Source organism: Mya arenaria, chromosome 4 (assembly GCF_026914265.1).
Source record: "Mya arenaria isolate MELC-2E11 chromosome 4, ASM2691426v1".
In the NCBI taxonomy this organism is placed as follows: domain Eukaryota; kingdom Metazoa; phylum Mollusca; class Bivalvia; order Myida; family Myidae; genus Mya; species Mya arenaria.
The window spans coordinates 62,356,862-62,375,458 of NC_069125.1; the positions used below are offsets into that span (position 1 = coordinate 62,356,862).

Sequence of the window (18,597 nt, forward strand, 5' to 3'; positions counted from 1 at the left end):
TTCCGGCATATTTGACAAGTCTGCTATCAGGGCCACAGAAAACTAACAATATTTTTTTATAATATTGGCCTCGGTGCGAATGACACTGCCATCTGGTTTGCACCCAGATATATTTCATGACTGTCTATGACATGTGGCATCATATTGTATAATTATTATATTCAGATTCAGATTGGAATATTTGCCAGTAAAATCTGGCACAATTTTGCAGTCTTTAAATATTTGGACTATAGGCATGATCACCCAAATCGCACTTTGCTAATATCATATTGCTGCACAGGGCCACACTTAATAATTAATAAATCTTGAAACATTTGGATTAGAAGCATATGATCACCCAAATCGCACTATGCTAATATCATATTACTGCACAGGGCCACACTTAATTAATAAATAACTAGTTTAATTGGCATTTCGTAACCAGACTCAAAAAATTACAATTGCGACCTGAGAATTTTTTTAGCCTCTCTTGTGTTCATAATTCTGTTTTCATTTTTTTATTACTGAATTAAGAGATTGTGAATTTAAAAATAGAAAAAAGGAACCTACCTACCTACACTTTAAAATGTTTTTAGGAAAACATGAAACAAACTATAAAGGCAAAAAAAAAAAATATACTTCTGGTTCAGGTTACCTGGTCCTACCTACAAAAAAGGCGCCCATCCAAACATTTTTATAGTCTGTTGGTTCAAAAAAAAACCTGTGTGTTTTAATATATGCAGTTTAAAAACATTCTTTCAGAAGACTTAAAAAATATTGTTTTGCTCAGAAAGACAAAAAAACATGTTTTTACTGCTCAGAAAGACAAAAACACTTTGTTACTGTTCAAAGACAAAAAAAACACGTTGTTACTACTCAGAAAGACAAAAAAAAACAACAGTTTGTTACTGCTCAGAAAGACAATGACACATTTTTACTGTGCTCAGAAAGACAAAATCACGTTATGACTGCACAGAAAGACAAAAAAACACATTGCTTCTGCTCAGAGAGACAAAAAACATGTTGTGACTGCTCAGAAAGACAAAAAACGCATTGTTTCTGCTCAAAAGGACAAAAAACACATTTTTACTGCTCAGAAAGACTGAAAACATATCACTGCTCAGAAAGACAGAACACACATTGTTACTGCTCAGAAAGACAGAAAACATTTTGTTTCTGCTGATTTAATGAAATAATTTGTCATCCTTCATCTTTCTGCAGTAATTGTTATGAGTCACTTGCTTCATTGTCTGGAGCTGAATTGGCTCCATCTTCTTTGCCATAACTTTCACATTCATTGTATTTTTTCAATGATCTGGTAATAGCAAATTCATTTGTGAGAATAGTAATATGTCATCCATTTGTGTTTTACATTCAGCATATATAAGAATCGTGTCCTTTGGTACTTAACTTTTGTATTCTTTAGTATTAAATATGACATACTTTCAGGCAATAAGTTTTCATTGTATGAAATAAAGCCATTTTAGGCCACACCAAATATTTTTTGTTCAATGGATTTACGGTACCTACTTTTCAGAAAAGAATATGTTGTATGCTATTATTAAAAGCCAATAATTTTGTATTTATTCAGGATTTTTATTATAAATATTAATTATATTATATAAATGATTTTGCCTACACAGCTGCCCCTTGTTTCAAGCTTAGAAATGGAAAAATTGTATTTTTTTGTATCAACTTACTTCAATTTTTAAAAATCTGTGAATTCAAAATTAAAAATCTGTGAATTCAAAATGTAAGAATGGTGTGGCCTTATAGCTGCTGTAAGCACCAGTCAATTGTAACCACGCCCCCCCCCCCCCCCAAGCTCCGGGGAATAGCTGGGACTTTGACTTCCGGTCCAGCCAACCCCGGGTAAAATCTCCGCTCCGGGGACGAACTGATGGTCAAATCCCCACGAAACGCCCCCCACCCCAGGGAGCCTAAGTAAGGCAAATACCCTGATTTATTTTGCGCAAAGACACTACCACCGCATTCACCCAGCACTGCAGGGCCACCTGAAAGGTTAAAAACACGCCCCATTTTCCTGACTATCCCCTGGACCTGGGGAGGGCAGTGGTTACAATTGACTGGTGCATAAGCACTAAGTGGCATATGTAGTTTGATATCTCTTTGCTATCAACTTTTGAAATTAAGGTAAATGTCCACTTGCCTAATTCATTTTTATCACACTTTTTTCATCAAATGCCTAACAAGAGAAGTCTTACAAATATGTAAAAGGAGATAATTTCAAGGCCAGTTTTGCCAACAATTGTTTTCCTCAGTTTCACAATTTTTTACTATAATTTTCCTTGACTATGATGCGACTGGACTGAATTATGTTAGCCATGTACATTTGTCTGTATTGCAAGTAATGCCCTGAACATATTGCAGATGATTTTGTAAATTAATTACATTTGATAAATAATAATAATAATTATAATAATAATTATAATAATAATAATTATAATAATAATAATAATAATAATAATAATAATAATAAAAATGAATAATGATAATGATAAAAATGATAATAATGATAACAATAATAACAATAATAATAATAATAATAATATTATTATTATTGTTGTATATGATATTCCTCAGAAAATTTATGTATATGTATATAACATTATATAAAATCACTTAAAACTTAAAAATAAGAAAACACTGTTAATTGGAATAAAAAAAATCAGTGAATGAAAGATGTATTTTATTGAGTATGTGATATATATATTTTGCAGAAACGGATGCACGTGGGTGTTTCAATTATTTCCATTAACATTTCTGTTAAGTTCTGTGAACTTTTGTTCGACGTTGCTTGATTAACAAAAACTTAGCAATTAAACATCCCATTGTGGGAGTATTAACATCAAGCTGTCTAAATAACTTGTTACTATAGACGTTTTTCTTATTTAACCGAAACTGATGACTTGCCCCGAGGAAATTAAGATGGTCATGGTGATTTAATTTATTTCAACGTTCCATTCAGCAAATGTTAATAAATTAACGTTTGTCTGATTCATAATTTATACTTAAACAGCCAAAATGATGGTGTATATATGCATCATTTCTAAAGACGTAAGGTTTTCAGGTACAAATATATTTCGTACCCTTGAAAGTGTAAAAACTTTGGTATTAAAATTGCACAAGATCACGCAATGATGGCCGCTATTGGGTTTCTACCTAAACACTAGTTGGACCACCACTGTATTTGGAATAAGATATTAATTTCAATGTACGTTGAATAGTTTTGATAATATAGAACATTCTTTTCCGAAAGATAACATTATGACAAGTTCAAATTACTTGTCAAAGGATCAGAATTTAATTTTTGTGCACACGCCATTAATACTTATTATGTGTGACATGAAGTCGATATAAAACCTATAAAGATATTCATTAGCTAATTGATTGGTATGTTGATTTATTTTTTGAATTGTTGGCAAATGTAAAATGATACTTTAACAGCAGATGCACATTAAAATGCAATTTGCACAGTCAGGTTACAGCTGGATTTGTTAGGCCTTATAAAAAATTACCTGTGTTTATAGGGCAACCCGACCATGCCCTGCATAAAAGCCCTCGTCCTTAGGGTGATTCCCTAGATAAAAAAAGTCTGATTTTTCATTCTTTAGTTGTTGTTGACTGTGAAATCCAATTGTGTTGATAACAATTAAAAACATAATGTTTTAATTATTTATTACGCCGAAATAACATGGTAAGCTTTCACGACCAAGTATTTTTGAGACTGTTGCCCTAAACTCAGATTATTTTTTTAGGCCTTAATATAGAGCTGGCTTTGATGTTATTTTTAAAAAACATTGCCATAGATCTAGTTTATAGTTCATCACTTCAAAGAATGTAATCAGAGCCAAGTAATTTATGCCCTCTATTCTGTTTTTTGGTGTACGTGACTTGAATTTTTCAGGTTTTGAAATTAATTTCGAAACATCCAGAATAGACTGAGTTACCCCAAAAATTCTTAAAACATTTTGTATTTTATACAGTGTATTGTACTCATAAAATGTGAATGGTCTTTAAAAAATGTTTTTAGTCCATATTTTTTAGCCATCATATCTTATTTATGACCAATAAACAGAAATCCTTACACAAAATTAGAGAATATCCAAATTTTTAAATGCCGTCATGCCACCAATGTTTTGTTTTAAAGCTACATATCTGTGATTTCCAACTGATTTGATTGGTGTTTTTAGGTTCTGCGAAAAGATAAACCAGGTTTAGTGTATTTTTGAATGATTTAACACGTATACACCCAATTCCCTGTAAAAATTGAGCACTGAGTTTTTTTGTCTAATTTTACCATTTTATTCTGAAGTCAATTTCTTTATATTTGGCATAGGTCTGACAACACTGTGTGCTTCTTAGCTTTTTTTTAGAATGTTGTTAGAAATAAAGTGATATGATAAATCAATGGCTACTTATATAAGGCCTTAAAAAACAAGAAGTTACCTGACCCTACCTAGGCTAGGCCTAGAACTCCCTTTGTTAATTTAAAAAAAGATAATTCTAGATAGTGTTTTAATATGTAATTTTAAGACCCTTAAAGCTTACGAAGATTACTTAACATTGCATTCCCCAATGATGTCAATACGCTTCTTGCAAAAAGCCTAATAAAAATTAGTTAAAGCAGACCTACCCTACTTGTTTTTGGACAAGATGAAACCCTAACAAGGAATCAAACATTTTTGTTTGGCCTTATTTTCTGATTTCATTTCAGACGAAGGCCTGCGTGTCTGTTCACGGTCGTTGACATCCCAGCAGGCGACGTGTTGTTCCCAGGACAGTGAGCTCGCGTATCTGAGGGCATCGGAGAGTTATCTCCTCAACAACGTCAGGGCCCGCAACTCTTTCCTGAAAATCAAACTCACAACACATCTGGCAGACTATCAAGGTGAGTTTAAAAATGGACAAAGAAGTTCTGCAAATAGCAATTCTTTTGTTGCGCTTTGAGTTTATACATCAAATATTATGCATTATAATCTGCTTTAATAATATTATTATATTAAAAGTCACAGTGTCAAATGTTCCACTGCTGCCAAGAATCAAACCAAGGTCTGTGGATTGCCAGCCCAGTATGATTGCCACTACACCATGGCACCACCAAGTCATTTCATTGGCTAGATTTATTAACTTTTTGACATGTCTATTTTTCTTGGAAAAAAGGTCGGAACATTTTGATATCCATGGTGTTGTTGGTGTCTTCGTCATTTTGCAAAAAACTTTGACATTGGCTGTAAATCTAAAACTTTTCAAGACATTCTACTGAAACTTGGTACAAATGTTGCCGGAGACCATACAAACATGTACAGGCTTTATTAATTGTTTAGTTATATGTCCCTGGTTTGAATGAAGCAACAACACAGAACAGAAGACTGCTGTTGCTCTATCCATGGGGCTCCTGTCTTTTCCCCCAAAATAGAAGGCTGAGGCCCCTCTCCTAAAGCCTGGAACCCCCCCCCCCCCCCCCCCCCCCCCCCCCGCTGAATCAATCATGCACGCCAAATAATGACTATCATTTGAACTGAGTTTCAAGGCTTTAATTTGCATTTTAAACTGATGCAAAATATAGCCTTACTTTATTTCTATGCTTAAGATATGCAAATTGAGGGCTCGGGACAAGATTGATGTAACTGCAAGTAAAAATAGGTGGGGCTACGTTTATCGTGCACTGTGCTCTTGGAATTTAATGCCTCTGTAGAAAGATTGAAATGCCTTGAAATTCTTCGGTGAAATTCTTTCCTGATAATTTTTTATTCATTTGCAGATTTCTTCTTCAAGATAACATGATTGATTTAATGGCCAAATCATAATATTTTTCACATATTTTATATCTTGGTTGCTAGACATCAGGCTTTGTGTGGTTTTATTTTCAAATTAAATGATATCATTGAAAAGTACAAAAACTGGTTAAATTTGGGAAATTGAAAACTTAAAACTGTCTAAACTTGAGACAATACCTTGATTTAATGAGCGTTTATATGGCACTGTGCATGGTCTTGCATAGATTTACGGTTATCATTTTTGGAAATGATTTTTGTTTTCGTTGATGTAATGTACTGATATAATATTTTATGAAAAATAACAAGGTATTTTATAACATAATTGCAATTTGAGTGTTTTATATCAAAGAGAAGGCTTTGAGAACTGGAGAAATGCCAGGAAAATGCATTGTAAAATTTGGAATAATTTTCATGTGTGTTCTCGCCACGGCAACAACATTTCTCCGATAATTTAAGCTAATAAGACCATCTTTTTCATAATAAGAAGTTAATAAGCAGTTAATATGTAGCTTGAAGCTTTTTCTATTAGGTTTTCGCATTTCTGCAGTTACTATATTATGTTAACAATTTCTGTGACGTAATTTACTATGTGTATTCCAAAAATTTACTAAAAAAAAACCAGGAGAGAAACAAAAATAAACCTTATAACATTTCGTTGTTATTGCAGATTTTAGTATTAAAATTTAAGTATAGAAATTCTTTGAGAGTGTAATTAAATTAAATAATGTTTCTCATTTAAAAGTGCATTATTGAATTTCAGAATAAAGATCACATTATTAAAAATAACTATCAATGCTATGTATTGTATAACACACAATAATTAATTATATAAAATACAGCAACGAATAATTACAGATCATAAAAGTTAATTATAGTATTAACGGCTTTGAAGAATTCAATGATTACCATTCACGATGTAATATTAAATATCGCTATGTTCGAAATGAGAATGTGAAAATGTGAAAAGTATCGGTGGTGGAATGCATTATGTGCAGTGCAATTTCATTCATGAATTGCTAAGATCAATTCCGGTCTTAATTTATTCTTTTGAAGTTCGGAAATCCTCCATGTAATACTTGTGTCAATCAGTAAACAGTCTTTTTGGACAGCTTTGTCAATTTCGAGTGGTCTATTTCCGTTCAATGAATGAACGGGCGCAAATAATGACGCATGCCTTCAGAATTGCTGTACAAATTGAAATTCCATGCACGTTAAATAAATATTTACTCAAAATTTAATTTAAAGTCCTTTTAGATATTTAAACAGTTATTGTACTTTAAGTGAATAAAAAATTATTTGAAGATGTTCCAAGACAGTGTCTTCCTATTGAGTGTTCGAATTTTGTTCTGTATAACCCTCGCGTAAGTTGTCATTAGAAATGTAAAACGCGTTTGTTTGCCTTTTAAATTTGAAAGCACTGGGCTATTTAGTTAAGAATAAAAAATAAACACAGACACATTTGTTGAAATTTGTTAGTTGCTATGAATTTCGAAGCTAAACATCCATGTTAAGCACAGAGAACTTGTAATATAGGGCTGAAAGCTAAATGGAAGTTTGATAAATTGATAAGGTTTTCGTGAAATATGCTGTTTAAATCTGCTTTATCCTCTTAAAAGCATTTTTATTTTCCACCTTATATTAACTTCAATGTTCAGTGCTCTTTGTAAATTTTAAGCTCGCGTCAGTTTTAATGTCAATGCCTTTTGTACTGCGTGAAATATCTCTTATAAATTTGGATATGATGAAATTTGTCCACACAATCATCAAAGGAATCCCAAAGATACTAATATTATGAAACTTAGTGAAAACACCGAACAGGTCACCTTAAAAAAATGTAAGCTTTCAAAATGCACTTCTATTCATAAGTCGTTCGATTGAACGAACTCTCAAAATGCACTTAAATATCTGGTTAGGTTTAAGTGGATTTTATAGTGCCCTTTGGAGTGGGATATAATAGTAATCAATGGCTAAACCTCAGAAGTATTATTATATGTTAAAGTTGAGCACTTCGTTGTTAGTAGTATTTTTAAAAGAATTCAGCCAAGATAATATATACTGTGAAAATTGCAATTACGGTTTTGATCAGCCTTACTGCTTGTAGAACCGGGAATGCACTCGAATGACTCTGGCGTAGAAATATTTCTTCTGTAAAATTATCATTGTCAATGTATGTATATATACAGTTAATTATTTTAATCGAGGAGGGTTCGTGATTTAGTTTTCTGTACTCGACATGCTGTGGTTTACGAAACACAAATATTAGAGATTTCACAGATGAAAGAGAATTTTTTTTATAAACTCCTAACCGCATGTCACTAAAGCAAGCCATATACCAACAGCAATGAGTCAACTTAATCAGGAAAAAAAGTTTTAAAGCATTACATTTGACATTGGCCAACCCCTTGTTATCATAAGTTGTATTTAGTTATCAGCCCAGTTGAAATCCTTTTTATCCCATGTTGACTTTTTCCCTCTCAGTTTGTTTGTTTTTAAAAGTGGGCCGCAAATTTTTCAAATTCATTCACATCTCTGAAGTAATGTATGTAATTGCTCTTTCATTACTTTGTTGTTTGTCTAATTTATTTTATTCGCCTTGTGACTATCAAATATCGCACTATATTGAGAGAGTAATCTTATTTGCGAAAGCTTGATTTGATTTGAACATACAGTATGCTGAGGTCACCCTTTTAAGTAAATATTTTATCAAATGAAATTGCATTTTTAAATCCAAACGAGTGTTATTTGAGACTTTATAAACTTGGCGGTCATCCATTGACCATTGTCCACTTTTGGATTGTGAGTAACAAAATAGCGACCCATGTTTTCACAGTGGGCGATAGTCGCGATAGTCACTTCAGTCGTAGGTGGCTATTTAGTCATTCGTTAGAATCACCACGATGTAATGACTCTAGGGTCATTTTGAGGTCTGGAAATTGACCGATGCAGACCGTATTATGGTCTGACCAGTGGTCAGTAGTTGTTACAGTGACCCTATCGCTGTTGAAGTGGACAAAAGTGGGTGCAATTTGTCATTCAAACGGTCATTAAGCCACTTCAAGTGTCTATTAATCGTAATTGTAACATTTCGCTGGTATATAACTCGGCGTAATTAAGTTGGAATTAAATATGATTAGTAATTATTATTTTCATTTGGTATTTGGCAACATCTCCTAAAATGAAAGGTTTATTACATTTGTTAATAAAGGGTAATGTTCCTGCTTTTAATTAAGGTATTTAAACATGAAAGTAAATTGAAGGTTACAGTCATATAATACCAATGAGGCCACCATTAATAAATCGTTGATTTGGACTTAATCAACTGACCAAGTTTTTTAGCCTTTTTGGTGGTCATATTTATTTCTCTCCATTTTTAGTATAAACTTATATATTTTACAACATTTGTAAAACAAGTAATATTTACAACATTACTTTTATCCCTCTCGTTGGCACGAAGTTTCATAAGACTGGGACCAATCATGTGTTGTGTGGGAAACTGGAGTGTCCGGCTTGGTGAGCGCAAACGTACATGTGTTCAGGCCGGGAATTGTACCAGGGTAATCTTGGGTGAGAAGTGTCCGTGCACTTACACCTCTGCGCTAACCAAATAAAGATTCTTTTTATTCTGGCCTGAGTTTGTAATGCACCAGTCAATTGTAACCACGCCCCCCCCCCAAGGTCCGGCGACATACCGGGGATAGCCGGGGAAATGGGCCGTGTTTTTACCTTCCAGGTGGCCCCGCAGTGCCGGGTGCCTGAGGTGCGTTGTTTTCATGCCAAACATAGCGGGAAATTGGCATTATCTAGGGTCCCTTGGGTGCTGGGGCATTTGGCGGGGGTTTTACCAGCAGATCGTCCCTGCAGGGCGGAGATTTTGCCCGGGCTTGGCTGGACCGAAAGTCGAAGTCCCCGCTATTTCCCGGACCTGGGGGGGGGGCCGTGGTTACAAATGACTGGTGCATAACAGTATAAAATATGTAATATTTCAGATGCCTAAATTTCGGTTACCAGCAAATAGTCTTGCTGTCATGATAGGAAAACTAAATTAAAATGTTGTCTTATTTTACTAAAATATTCAACAGTTCTTTGGGGTGATGGATGTTTATATCATGTATTTTTGTAGCCATTTCCCTTCGCTTGAAGTCTCCAGTTACACCATTTTAACAATTAAATCTTGGTTAACATTGTGTGCTGATATGCATATCATGAAAAAATTATATCCACATCGGGAATCGCGAGTTTATGGACAATTTGATGAATCTCAACTACATAAATTGTACATACTTCAGTGAAAAAATGTCAGAATGATTGATAACGAAGTCTTCAAAAGTCAGTTACAAAAGAAAAACGAAAATAAATTTTGTTTAATATTTATACTTAAAAATACCATGCACTCCAGTTGCTATGAATCATATTTGAGGATTGCACGAGAAGGCAAGGCAACAGATAATGTTTGTTTAGTGGATAGTTTTGTTAATACCAATTTAGTTAATCTTTATTCAGTGAAAATGGTTATATATAAGCTGAATAGAATCACAAACGATGCCGTCAGTTTGGTTGAAACCAGGGAGCTGTTTCGTCAAGAATTGTAAGAGTGATTACCTTAAGGAGAGTTTTTGAACAGTAGTTTTTTACGTATTTTGAATACTCTCTATTTTTCATTGAATTTAGTCATATACATTAATTATTTAGACCTTTTTCTTGCTTATTTTCATATTTTGGGTTTAAAAACATTGCAAGTTTTCAATCAATTCAACATCTGGCCAACTATTTGAGAGTCTGAGTGAAATTGTGCTCCTACTGGTTTATATGGCTTATCCCAGTGACTTCTGTCGACAGCTAGATATATGCTCTTGTTTCCTGGGTATTTTCTTTGACTCTGGACCTTATTGCGTTCATCACGATAAATCACTACTTTTCTCAATCAATCAAGGGGCATAACTTGGCAAATATTTTATTCTAGAGTTATGGAACTTGGTACACATGTGTATTGTAGTAATGAACGTTATCATTTTTAGCACTCTGCCAACTTCATGGTAGTTATTCTAATAGTGTTCAAGGATGATGACAACGACTTCCCTCCACAGCCATTTAACATGAAATAGGTGGGATATTAAAAGGTTCAGCCTAACCACTTGTCGGATATTTTTTTTTGTAAGGGGTGGTCAAAGTAGTCCAATGGATTATACAACAATGTGCAATTACGCATTGACTTTATGAAACATAGTCTGCTAATTGGTCAACTGAATGAGTAAATGACAACCAGGATCGTGTTACCTTGAAGACACAACACCATTGGCAATGAACACCATTGGCAATGAACTCCATGGCAATGAGCACCATGGCAATGAAAACCATTGGCAATGAACACCATTGGCAATGAACACCAATGGCATTGAACACCATGGCAATGAACACCATTGGCAATGAACACCATTGCAATGAACATCATTGGCAATGAACACCATGGCAATGAACACCATTGGCAATGAACACCATGGCAAGAAAAATGACTTGATATTTTTGTTGAACCATAAAAGGACACTCATGTTACCAGGGACGTAGCTAGCCCTCTATTAATGTGGATTTGTTTTTGTGCTAGGGGAGATCAGGGGCATTCCTCCTAAACAAAAAAGAAAAACCATGGTGCATTCTGGGCATTCTGAGGTGCTTTATTTAGTACTGGAAAATGGACAGTTTTAGGATCATGTTACTTAGTCATAATACGCATACTGCAACTTTGGCTGATATTTTTGTTTTTGTCAGCCGAGTACTCGTGTATAGGCAGCTACGAGCCTGGGTTCATACTTTTTTGGGGGGACCAGAAAGTTTTAATGCAATTTTTATTTGTTAGGCCTAACCCTATCTTTAAAGATTGATATCTTCCATCAAAATAATTGTACTGGCTTATACTTCACTGCATTTAGAAAATCGGTATTCAAAAATTTGCATTTTCATATTGTAAAGCAAAATGGCTGTTTACTTTTATTTAAAGAAGTATACGTCAATTTACCAATAATTGGCCGTAATAATATTATTAGTCTTTGTATGTGTTATATTAATGTTGACATTTTGACATACAAATAGCAGATGAATAATAAATCTGTCAACGATGTATTTCAGTTAATTTCATATTAAATTGTTATAATATTTTACAAAATTTCCAATTAAATGCCAAACAAATAATTTTAACAGCTGTATGTTGAATGATATTATTGGTCGACAAGTGAGCAAAACATTTCCTCATAAGTTATTAGGAATAATTATTATTATTATAAAGTAAAAACATTGTTCTTAACTTTGTCAATGATATTGATGTCTTTGTCAATGATATTGATGTCGTTATCAATGATATTGATGACTTTGTCATTGATATTGGTGTCTTTGTCAATGATATTGAAGTCATTATCAATGATATTGGTGTCTTTGTCAATGATATTGATGTTTTTGTCAATGTTATCGATGTCCAATAATATTGGTGTTTTTGTCAATGCTGTTGGTGTTGTTGTTGGTGTTGTTGTCAATGATGTTGGTGTTGTTGTTGGTGTTGTTGTCAATGATGTTGGTGTTGTTGTCAATGATGTTGGTGTATTTGTCAATGATATTGGTGTTGTTGTCAATGATGTTGGTGTATTTGTCAATGATATTGGTGTTGTTGTCAATGATGTTGTGTTGTTGTCAATGATGTTGGTGTTTTTATCAATGATATTGGTGTTTTTGTCAGTGATGTTGGTGTTGTTGTCAATAATATTGGTGTTGTTGTCAATGATGTTAGTGTTGTTGTCAATAATGTTGGTGTTGTTGTCAATGATGTTCCAGCCTAAAATCCTAATTTCTGGTGTAATCTTCTTAATATTTTCTGTAAACTTTAGTGGGGGGATGGTGCCCATCCCATCCTTGCTGAACGGCCAAAAACCCGCTGGATCTGCAAGTGATAAGGATGAAGGTCATTTGTCTGGCATTATCAATGATCAAAACCAAGCATTGATTCACTGTAATGAAAGACCTGAGTCGTCTTGTATTCTGGTTAATGCACATATTCAGAGGCATTTCCGATTCTTTGTGATGCAGATGTGTTTTGTACATAATGTCTTTAATCAAGCACAGCTATATGAAACTATTAAACCGGTTCTCCTTGAATTTCCCCATGGAATTGACAGCGCCAGGCAGTATTGTAAGGCTGCTCATAGGTTTCTGAGAAAATGAAGTGATTCAACAGATAGGCTGTAACCGAATTATGAGGATGGGACTGATATTATTCATAATTCTCATTTATGTTCCTTGCAGTCACTCATACTTTTTTGATCTGAAATAAATGTTCATGTTTCTGACGAAATGCATGATACTTTTTAGCCAAAATATTGGGCATTAATAATTAATATTTCTGGTAAATGCATTTTTTTTCCCGGAATTTGACAAAAACATTAAAAGCTGCACTGTCACAGATTGATGGTTTTGAGAATTTTATTTTTATTTTTTGTCTTTGAAAGAACCAATTTTGCGAAAATGTCTGGAAACCAGTGATATAAGACTGTTGACAATTTAATAGATCAGATCGCAATTGATCATATTCATATTGTTCAATTATTGATGTTTTATGACGAAAAGCATTACTAACGCTTTAAGAAAAACTAATTTTTTGGCAGTCATACCAAACATTTGAGATTTGTTATATTGTGAATTATCTAGTGTGACTTAATTGAAGGCATTGATACCAAAATCAACCATTTCAAAGACGACTCGTATCAAAACTGAAATTTTGTGAGAGTGCAGCTTTAAAGTAGCATTGAAAGCATTTAAGTGTGTACTGCCTTGACTTTGCACATATTGCATTTAGACATACAATTTCTGTCTACATTCTTTGGTCTAATTGTCCAGCTAAGAAAATATATACTTGTTATGCCGCAGAAAATTCTATGGAACTAATGGAATCTCATTTTTTTTAAGAACAGATTTCTGATGTTTCTTTTTTTTGTCATTTGTTGAAAGCTAATATGGTTTGCACTTAATTTTATGAAATGTAAATAGAATTTGGAATATCAGTTTTTTAAGCACAGATTACAGATGTTTCATTTGTCATTTGTTGAAAGCTACATGTAATATGGTATGGGCTTAATATTATGAAATGTAAAATTCTCTGTATGAAGTATCTCTTTGAAATCTGATACTTTATTGCACAATAACTCTCTATGATATATGACAATATTTATGTATAAAAAATAAAAAATAACTCAATTTTTGAATTATGCAAATAAGGTTACACTGCTTTCTGTAATTAGCACATGGATAAGATTTCATATTATGCATAAAATAGCGTCTGTCTTGGATTTAACCCAGATATGTTTCGGATTTATTTTAATGGTAAAGTGTAAGATAACATTTTTATGGCCAATGACACTCATATGCACTTCTAACTATCTTCCTGTCAAAACAAACTGACAAGAGTTTTATGGTTGTTCTGGCAGTCTGTTTTTAAGGCCAGAGGACTTTCTTTTAGATGGGGCAGTCTGTTTTTAAGGCCAGAGGACTTTCTTTTAGATGGGGCAGTCTGTTTTAAGGCCAGAGGACTTTCTTTTAGATGGGGCAGTCTGTTTTAAGGCCAGAGGACTTTCTTTTAGATGGGGCAGTCTGTTTTAAGGCCAGAGGACTTTCTTTTAGATGGGGCAGTCTGTTTTAAGGCCAGAGGACTTTCTTTTAGATGGGGCAGTCTGTTTTTAAGGCCAGAGGACTTTCTTTTAGATGGGGCAGTCTGTTTTAAGGCCAGAGGACTTTCTTTTAGATGGGGCAGTCTGTTTTAAGGCCAGAGGACTTTCTTTTAGATGGGGCAGTCTGTTTATAAAGGGAGAGGAATTTCTTTTAGATGGGGCAGTCTGTTTTTAAGGAATTTTTTTTAGATGGGGCAGTCTGTTTTTAAGGCAAGAGGACTTTCTTCTAGATTTTCCTATCCTTGACTGCAACTGTCTGAAAAATCAGGGGTCAGGTTGTTCACATAGATTATATGTTTTATTTATGACGATAACCATTGTATTTTTTTGCATGGATTACATTTTTGAATAACACCATAATGATGCTACTATTATGATATGATAAATTAAAGGGAGGTAATAAAACTATGTTTTACCATAAATTATGATTATATAGCAAATTTATTTATTTGTTTCTAGAACAACACAATGTTTATTTCAAATAAAGCTCTCAGTGAAATCTTTAAAGATATTCAAACTTAACATTTTGTAACTTTAAAAGTAGCAAATTTTGGTATTAATGGTGAATGGATTACCTTAATGGTAACTGCGCCTCATTTTATGTTTTATTGAGCACTCCCAGATCTCCACTAAATAAATATATGGTTTCGCAATAGACAGTTTATGGAACAGTTTGGGTTTTAATTATTTGTTTACGAACAAAAAAGATTGTTTCAGGCGTATGAATATGTAAATGTTAAAAAAAATTAGCCTTGATGCACTGAAGCAGTTGAAACATTTTTAGCTGGTCTGTTTTTCGAAGAAAAAAAGTCAAGGTATTGAGATAACACAAATGAAAATAGAGGGGAAAATTTTGTTTTGTTAAGAATCATGAATCAATGTGGTACCTCTAGGTCTTGCTCTGTAGTCGGCCATCTCATTGACCGCGCCACTCACTCAAAATTTATATTGCATTAATAAGTAACAAAATTCTTTGGTACCAGGGTCAGTAACCATCACAAATTTTGCCATGACTCAAAATATTGGAATAAAACTTGGTATATATGTTGTCAAAGACAAAACACACTGAACAGTAAGGCCAATAACTCTGGCTTTGATAATTGTTGAGTTATGCCCCATATTCAACTTAAAAAAAAAAGCAAGACAAGGTTTGCCTTCGCTCTGAAGCACTCTTGTTTATTATTAAATTATCATGGCAAGTAAGAGTGGAACCATGTACTTTTTAAGAGTCTCTTAGAATTTGTCTTAAAGATGGGGCAGAAATGCAATGTACTTTCTCAGTGATGTTCCTACCGGTTAAACATCTTAGGAAAACCTGCGGAGATCTTCAATTACGAATTGGCATCATCGTTTGGATGCACGCCATTTTAACATGAAAATCTGCCACGGTTTTCAATATTAATTATGCTATTAAGACAATGTCTTAAGATTATACAAGGGCTGCACAGATAACATGGATTTATAGTTGACGTCAATTGTTTCATTATCTTGGTTTAATTAAAGAGAATCTCGCATAATTTATTAAATGTTTGTATCAGAGTTTGAAATTTTTAATATCTTGTGCAATGGGAACACACTGTTTATAACAGTTGTAAGCTCAAATAAGGGTTCTTTTGTTCATAAATATTTGAAAAATTTGGACAGAAAAAACACCTTTTGCTGAAAACACACTATTGATTTAAAAACACTATTGATATTATTTTTTTTAAAGTCACTGTTATGGCACAGAGTATAAGATTTTGTTAAAATGATTATTTTTATGCATGCATTCATCAATTTGGGTTCAAATGAGTGTCTGTCAGTAACTATTAGGGGTTTGTTCATAATAATAATAAATAAAATAACACAATATTCATGGTTTTAACACATTTAAAAAAACTAATCTTTAGTAACCTACAAGATAGGCGCCAACTCTACTGTTTTTATAGTCATTTAGTAAAAATAAATAAATTCTAATTTGTAGCTTAAAAACCTTTAAAAGCTTTATACAAATTATTACTTTAATAACACCATTCCCCGATGATGACAAATAATAAAGATTATTACTAATAAAGGCTTATAAAAAAAATCTACCTGCTTTACCTGTTTTGGAAAAGGATGAAACTCTAACAAAACCAATTTTTTATAGGCCTTTCCATTGTTTTTCAGCAAGAAAAGTCTTTTTGTAATCATTAGTGATGGAGCTCTTATTTAATTTTTTGATGATGTCTTAATCCATTTTACAAGCATTTTCTCACATTTCGTATGAAATTATATTTTGGATGTCTTACCCTATGACAATGTGAACACACGCCTTTAATAATGAAAACCATGATGTTATATAACACATACCCTTCCAATCAAAAAAGGTATTTATTTTATGTAGAAATGTGTATTTTTCATTAAGATAATGGTAATTAATAATATTTTCGGAAAAAATATTTACGACAATGTGAAATTATCTCTGAGAGTGTAATTTGCACTTGAAGATGCAGGCATATGATGCGTTAAAGCAGATGAGAAGTTAACTTTGAACGCACTTGAGATTGAAATTGCAGCTGTCGTAAAAATGGAAGTGAAATAATTAAGTCTGTTTTTCCTCTTTTCACAAGAAAATGCTCTTTATGCTGGAAATAATTGTTTATTCAAGAAATTCTTGCAAGAATGGGGATTGTGCAGTAAATTATTGCTCAAACAGTTGTGTTTGCAGGTGAAACAAATATTGGCCAGGAATTGTACATGTATGTGAAAAGAAAGCTAGTGAAAACAAAGTGAAATCATAAACTTCTAGGAATTTGATCAGCAGACAGCTGATAAGCCACACATAATGACAAAAGATGTTAAAAAAAACAAACGGGAGTAAAAACATGTTAATGTTAAACTTCTTTATTTTCATAATAAACATTGTTTCAAATTTATTATCCAACCTGAATAGGTGATCGCACATCTGCTTGAATTAATGAGGAAAAAAATGTAATTTGTTCAGATTTTTACAGATAACTTTTTACCAGAATTCTTTAGGTTTAATTAAGCCAATGAATCGAACACCTGAATATAACTTTTGTATGTTTTTTTCAGGGCTTAAAACTGTTGTTCATGTTAATCAGGTGAGAAAGTAAATGTCAACATGATTTTATTTCTGTGGTATTCAAACCCATGTCCAACACCTTGCACCACTTCCAAACACCAAATTGGGACTCGTGATCCAGGCCTAATGCATCCGCTGACTTCTGAACCTATCACCGAGGCCTTGAACCACATCTGGACCCCATAACCCTTTGCTTTGCACAACATCAGGTCCATGGGCCGATTGCTCCACATCCAAACCCATGACCTGCAGACCTTACACGGCATCTGTATGATTTGTTAGGTGACTTTAAAAGTTATATGAAATAAGGTCACAGCATGACCCCTCCAATTATGAATCGCCAACTTTCATTGCCCTTGTTGCATTTAATTATGCTGTTATAGGAGTAATTTCAGTTCGGGGCTGAATTTAAAAGACACCCACCCACAAACTGCTATCTCACAGCATCTGACTGTTGGGATCAAACCCATGTCTGCTGCCCTGGAAGTGGCCACACACCTATCTCACTGACATACAGACTAGTTCAATAGTGCGACAGACCCCTCCTGCATGTTGACATTCAAGATAATTATTAAAGGCAATTTGAGATAAACTCAAGACTTATCATATACCATGTCAGGTTAGGGCTTGAAACATAACGTGCATCGATCTGGTTGGGATCTAGCCAATCACCTTTAGCACTGCAGATGGACAATTTGCCACTGCTATAAAGGCTTTCTTTAATTATGTCACGTTTACTGACTCATGCTGATCTGTAATTCTTTATACTCAGTTGTTACAGCTTGTTTGACATCAAGATTACCCAGGAGCTTGAAAAATCCCACCTCTGTCAGATAGAGGCTTGAATGTATGGCCTAATCTATCTTCTCAGAAGCTTACAAGGAGCAGATAAATGAGTCTCTAATTGTAAGAGTTGTCAAGGGTAGATAATTCATCATGATAAAGCTGATAAGATATGTTTTATAGACACTGTATGCCAAGTGATTGTTTACAGCATCCTGAAAAAACTACTGAACATTTATTTGAAAATTTCAGCATTTTATCATGT

The 18,597-nt window shown here is 33.5% G+C and overlaps 1 protein-coding gene across 1 annotated transcript in view; it reads left to right on the forward strand.

The window, feature by feature from the left end:
- Nucleotides 1–18,597, forward strand: part of LOC128231922 (glypican-5-like) — a 65,085-nt gene that overhangs the window by 3,917 nt on the left and 42,571 nt on the right. Inside the window, exon 2 of the mRNA XM_052945175.1 lies at nt 4,718–4,891. Within this exon, the coding sequence (XP_052801135.1) occupies nt 4,718–4,891 (174 nt within the window). The remainder of the gene's footprint in view (nt 1–4,717; nt 4,892–18,597) is intronic.